Genomic DNA, 6,873 nt, shown 5'->3' with positions numbered 1-6,873 from the left:
TAAATGTATTTTAATTTTTACCCATAAGCGCACGTTACCATAAGGATTTTTAACGACATTTTGAGATACAATTTAATAAAGCATCAATATATTTTTGAAAGTAAATTACGTAAATTATGAGTATAGTATCCGATTTAAAAATTTGATGTTTGTTATGCGTAACATTGTTAAAATTTCGACGAACGATTATAAGTCTTATAAGAAGGAAATAAAATCTAAATTGTTAAAATAAATAATTATTGTCTTTTCCTCATTCAACCCAATAATGAATGATCGCTGTTTCGCTGATAATCATTCCCCACTTCTCGAACGTAAATTCGACGTACAAGTGTAATTCGTACCTATTTTTTTATATTAAACAGTAAATAATACATCCTAGTATCCGTACAATATTTGTTTATTTGTATTCTTTAATAATTGAGTGTACATCGTATCTATATATGCAAATACCTGTTTACTTCTTGGAAAGTAAATGATCGGTGCGAAGTGGACAATCTAAAACAGTTAATAAATAAACAGTAACGGAGCTCCGTTACTTACTCTCAAAACATCATGCCTCATGATTTGAAAGGCCTGGGCGTAAGGAAAGCAATAATGGTAAGTAATTTACAGTAAATTTATACCAACTGTCATTGTTTACGAGTATTGCTTATCGTAATGTTTGCTGAATATTGCATTTTGGTTATTATACTAAAAGTAATCGTAAAGTCTTCTGAAACTTAATCATTTACTTCGAAAATGATAGGATATCAACAACACCGATTACAGAAAAACATATAAACACTCCTAAATACGTACAAAAGATTACATCAATACAATTACACAAGGAATATTATAAGTTTTTTTTATATTATTGTCGTATACCTTAATAATAAACAGACCTTAATTTAATTGTACATTGTCATACTATGTAATTATATTGGTTAAAATGAGTAACAACTTAGTTTTTTGATAGTTCTTCACATTTCTAGAATATTCTTTCCGAACTGATTGTAGATTTACATTTAATTCAACACAAATATAAAATATTAAAAGATAAATGATATCTTAGCAACTTATCAATAGAGAAAATTGAATATGAAAGAAATTCTATAATCCAAGTCTTTGTGCAAGCCCGTCTGGGTAGGTACCACCCACTCATCAGTTATTCTACCGCCAAACAACAGTACTCAGTATTGTTGTGTTCCGGTCTGAAGGGTGAGTGAGCCAGTGTAACTACAGGCACAAGGGACATAACATCTTAGTTCCCAAGGTTGGTGGCACATTGACGATGTAAGGAATAGTTAACTCTTACAGCGTTAATGTCTATGGGCGATGGTGACCACTTACCATCAGGTGGCCCATATGCTCGTCCGCCAACCTATACCATAAAAAAAAAAAAAAAAAAATTTAATTAGTCACATTGTCAAAGGCTAAATTTCTTTCTTCCAGGCTCCCCTGTCTCCCACACCCTGCGCTGAGATCAGTGACGATGAGCTGGTCTCAATATCAGTGCGTGATCTTAATAGACAACTCAAAATGAGAGGTTTAACACGAGACCAAATAGTCAGGTAAGATTTTAGTTACAAAATGTACATATTTTGTCATGCAGTATGTGAGCAGCAGTGAGCTAGAGATATCAGTTATTTGATTCAATAATTAATAAAAGATAAATTTTATCTGATTTCAAGACGTTTATCAAATACTGGTGTAGATTAAATATGATACAGTTATAATCTGTTTTAAAATTGTACATGTTCTCTATGGGACTACAAAATAGACTTTTATTTGAATGGTTTTTAAAATCCATTTTATATTATTTATATTTAGTGGAAGTTAAGGAACCCTGTAAAAGTAGATTTTTTTATTTCTAATACATATTTGCTGAAAAATTCCATATTTAAATAGCACGCAAAAACACTACTTGGACAATATGGCGCTGCACATATTGCGGTCGGTGACGTCACTTTCTTGTATTTTAATCTGTGGTACATATAGTAGAAAAGCAAGGTTTATAAGAAAGTGACTTCATCATAAGCCCGGCCAATCAGGAGCATTTTGTATCACATGACAAATGTTTGAAAAAATGCATTTTTATTTATGTATTTTTGAATAGATTAAGTATAATTTTCAAGTTTCGTTAACCAAAGTAAATCTGTCTGATGATCTCTCACAGTTAAACCATTGAAACAATTTTGATGAAATATTCTATGAAGCAAGTTAAGGCTAAGAGGTCATTTTTTTGACTGCGCCTGATGACCAATCTCATGTCTACTGCTGATGTTTAGTAAAATTATAAAATATAAAACGCCAAAATGTATAAAAGTAGTTTGTAATTATGCAAGAGGCAACTGTCAGACTGTGGATGATGTAAATAAAAAAAATAAGAGCGCATACACAATCGTTAACTAGTATTTTATAAGTTTTAACAACAAAAGTCAAGGTCAACAAAAGCCTGTAAATTCCCACTGCTGGGCTAAAGGCCTCTTCTCCCTTGGAGAAGGTTTGGAACACATTCCACGACGCTGTTCCAATGCGGGTTGGTGGAATACACATGTGGCAGAATTTCTATGAAATTTGTCACATGCAGGTTTCCTCACGATGTTTTCCTTCACCGCTGAGCACGAGATGAATTATAAAGACAAATTAAGCACATGAATCAGCGGTGCTCGCGTGTGTTTGAACCCGCAATCATCGGTTAAGGTGCACGCGTTCTAACCACTGGGCCATCTCGACTTATAAGTTTCACTGTATCCAATTTCAAAAGGATTGGTATCCACTGGCTCTGTTGATATTTGACATACTGTTTTTTTTTTTAAAGGATGAAACAACGTCGGCGTACGCTTAAGAATCGAGGGTACGCTGCCTCGTGTCGCATCAAACGAATAGAGCAGAAAGATGAACTGGAAACTGAGAAGAGTCAGGTGGGCTAAGAATATACTATGTATAGTATATTTCAACGGCAGGAGTAGTACAGATTAATTATGTATGGTATATTCCAACGGCAGGAGGGTACGGGTAGTACAGATAAACAAATTATGACCTTGAACCAATGATGTTGTAGTAAACAGATATGTTATTAACGCGCAAAAAGTGAAGACTAGAAAACGTCCTAATTGGGACGTTTGCCTTTAGTCGTTTTACGTAGTAATACGTTACAATACATCATAATTACGTAGTAATACGTTTTGCGTAATTAAAACATCTAGTTATCCCTTTTACTTATTGTTTTTATCAAGCTATCCTTGTAACGAAATGTAAAAAAAAACTAAAATAAGCGGTCCCCGGCGCGGCACACTTTTTTCTGTTGTTTAGTATGGATATAACATATCTGTTTATTAGAATATCATTGCCTTGAACTGACACATGATAATAAATGGGTACTGGTATTTCACATGTGAAACTTTTTATTCAACAGACATTTTATTAATTTCAAAACCTATGACAGGTTTTGTACTGATAATTTCATTGTAAACTAATGACGTATTTACGCGCGTTTTATATTTGTTTTTTTTTTTTTTTTTTTATACATGGCTGTATAGCGCTGTACCCGGCCAGTAACTTTTTCTCGTTCTTCAATTAATTGTGAAATCGTAACATTTTAGTGAATTCGAATTAAGAATCTTCTCAAATTTCCTGCACATCCACGACTGGAGCTCTTTAAACATGAGACCATGATCGATGTTTTATGTGCAGCTTTCGTCCCTTAATAACTGGGATGAAAATCGGGTTACGCTAATCCATACTATTATTATAAATGCGAAAGTAACTATATCGATCTGTCTCGCTTTCACGCCAAAATAACTGGACCTATTTAAATGAAATTTGGTACAAAATATTCTAGAGACTGATAAAATACATAGGCTACTTGTTTGACAAAAGTCTTGTAAACAAAGAGGTCTTATATCAATGTAATATTTTAAGTTTATTTGTAAATATATTCATATTTTCTTCGCGAGCAAATTTAGTAACTGGTAATATGTAAGATTGTGGGAAGTCCGCCTGAATAAAAAGAAACTACTTTGTATTGTTGTGTTTTGATTTGAAGAGTATTTAGCTAGTGTTATTAAAGGCATCTTAGTTTTCAAGATTTCTGACGCATAGTAAAGGACCTAATTGAATACTTGGTCTATTAACAGGAATGGCACGATATGGAAACAATGCAAGAGGAGAACACAAGGATCCGTGAAGAGATCGAAGCCCTGAGGAGCAAATACGACGCCTTGAAACGCTTCGCGCACATGAAGAGCATTCCATTACCAGCTGAACTCGATATGTTACCTTGATTTAATATAGATATATAAACCCTTACTTATAATGTATAGCGTATACACAGAGCTGTCTCCACAATTTAACCCTTACTAGATCCTGGCTTCAGACATTCAAAAATCAAAATAAACTTTATTTAAATGGGCTTTTACAAGCACTTTTGAATTGTCATTTAACAATTAAGTGAAGCTTCCACCGGTTCGGAAAGTAGATTCTACCGAGAAGAACCGGCAGGAAACTCATTAGTTACTTTTTTGAACAATTAAAAAAATACAGTCATGTTAGTTAATACAATTATTTAAATTAATTTATTCTGCCTGGAAGTCAACAGGTATTAATTCTATGCTTTTTTATCAATGTATTTTTTATAAACGATTTAAATTTACGAGACGGCAAAGTTAAAAATGTCTTCGGAATTTTATTATAGAAACTGATACCTTGCCCCAAGAAAGATATATGGACTTTGCAGTCGGAAACTTGGCGTTATAAGCTTATCCTGACTCCTAGTGCACATACAATGATTATCGTGATTATATAATGAGTATTCCTACTTTGTTAAAAACATCCCGAAGAGTCTCTAGCTCCAAGATTATAAATAAACCGGATTGCTCTCTTTTGTAAAATAAAGACAGATTCAATATCTGCAGCGTTTCCCCAAAGTAATATGCCATATGACATAATACTGTCAAAATAGCCAATTAGCTCTACGATAGCTACGCCAATGTTGATTTGTAGGTTGTGCAGTGCACCAGGGCTCCAAAGTTGAAGGGGCCCTCTAACCTAAGCTTTGATAATAGGCCGCCAATTCGCCAGCCCCTGAAGCTTGAAAACCCTGCTCACAAGAGCTGCTTTCCTATCTTTAATTTTATAGGGCAATATAAGTTAAATAGGAGGTGGTATGTGGAGGTGAGGACCCAGTTCTCTTTTTGTGCATGTCCCTTGCCCATCTAGCTACGTCACTGGCTTCAGAACATACCCATGTTCTGAAGCCAGTGAAAGCCTACATGAAATGTTTATTGAGTAATAAACGTAATTATTGGTCTACGCGTTCAAGTACTGGGGGAAGGTCTGTTTTTTCTGGGACATTTTCAATAAACATCTTTATATTTTTGAAAATTTGTACAAAACCTTTAATTAATGATGTTTAGAAAAACATCGTGAGGAAACCTGTATGTGTCTAATTTCAATGAAATTCTGTTACATGTGTATCATTGGATCAGCGTGGTGGAATGAGCTCAAAATTTTCTTGAAATTCCATTTCCATCACGTAATATTAGGCGAGGTCCTCCCCATTAAATTCCTCACGTAACTACTCGTTATCTATACTTCTATACTGATATTATAAATGTGAAAGTAACTCTGTCTGTGTCGGTCTTTCACGATCAAACCGCTGAAGCGAATTTGATGTGAGACAAACTTGGACTTCAAGGAAAGACCATAGACTACTTTGCCTAACACATGACAACCAACTCCCTAAAACGCTGGCGACAGTAGGCTATTTGACTGGATTTTTTGGGTCGGTGACGTCACTTTCCTGTATTTTAATCTGTGGTACATATAGTAGAAAAGCAAAGTTTACAAGAAAGTGACTTCATCATAAGGCCGACCAATCGGGAGCGTTTTGTGTCATGTGAGAAACGTTTGAAAAAATGCATTTTTATTTATGGATTTTTGAATAAATTTAGTATTATTTTTAAATTTCGTTAGTAAATAACCATTTTCAAAGTCATAATATACACTGATTACAATAATTCACAATTTATTTTTCGCATTGTCAAATAGCCTATTAGTCACCAATATTTTAAGTTAAAAAATATCAACGGAATTCGAAATTCAACGGAAAGATGTTTTGGCTCAGGGAAATCATATGAAATTAGTTTTTTCTCCAATGCCAATATTGGTGTTAGAAAGAGAGCCTTTGTGGTCACTATTCACACACGCTATACGTTTGTAAGTAAGGACGATATTGTATAGTTATGGTTTAAGAAGGGTTGTAAGAATTAAATTATATTAATAATAAATTATTTCGTTTTATTCGGTAACTGTTGATGACAGTTATTCATATTTGCAACCTTATGGTCTTAATATTAAGGCGTTTTAGATGCTGGGTAGATGTTTCTATCGTTTTATTTTAATATTATACTGTACTAGCTGTTGCCCAAGGCTTTGCTCGCGTGAAATATGTATGTACATAACAGAGTAATTTAAAATATTACGTTAATTTAAGACCCCTTTGTATAGAACACTGGTGGTTCATTCATTTCCATTTCCATTTTAAAGTTATGACCTGTTATTGTGTACATTTTTGTTAATCCAGACAGATTATCTAAAATGATTAATCTTAGTAGATGAATACTATACTCCAGCCAAATTCGATGTGGAATGTTTTATAACAAAGCATTGCTTGGCAACCAACGTCAGGCAGATGCTCAAAACATTTTTAGAAATATGTACAACAATTATTTTTGATGTTAATAAAAATTAAATTTGATGATTAATAATAAAATATTTAAGACAAAGGACTAAGCGCATTCTTAGTTATAATTATATTACAATTATTAAGTATTAATGAGACCAGAGTGCTCATTGGAAAACTATATTGTTTTAAGGAAGGGAATACGCGTC

General features: G+C 33.5%; 1 protein-coding gene across 1 annotated transcript; it reads left to right on the top strand.

Annotated features, from left to right (window-relative positions):
* The first annotated feature begins 261 nt into the window (after positions 1-261).
* LOC124540725 (transcription factor MafK) lies at positions 262-4,439 on the top strand. Its single transcript, XM_047118408.1, has 4 exons — positions 262-597; positions 1,432-1,550; positions 2,801-2,903; positions 4,119-4,439. Exons 1-4 carry the CDS (start codon positions 553-555, stop codon positions 4,263-4,265), a joined length of 414 nt encoding a protein of 137 aa, XP_046974364.1. The 5' UTR covers positions 262-552; the 3' UTR covers positions 4,266-4,439.
* The last annotated feature ends 2,434 nt before the right edge of the window (positions 4,440-6,873 follow it).

Source organism: Vanessa cardui, chromosome 26, assembly GCF_905220365.1.
Source record: "Vanessa cardui chromosome 26, ilVanCard2.1, whole genome shotgun sequence".
Lineage (NCBI taxonomy): Eukaryota > Metazoa > Arthropoda > Insecta > Lepidoptera > Nymphalidae > Vanessa > Vanessa cardui.
The sequence above is the reverse complement of the archived record's forward strand: the minus strand, read 5'-3'. Positions and strand labels throughout refer to the sequence as shown.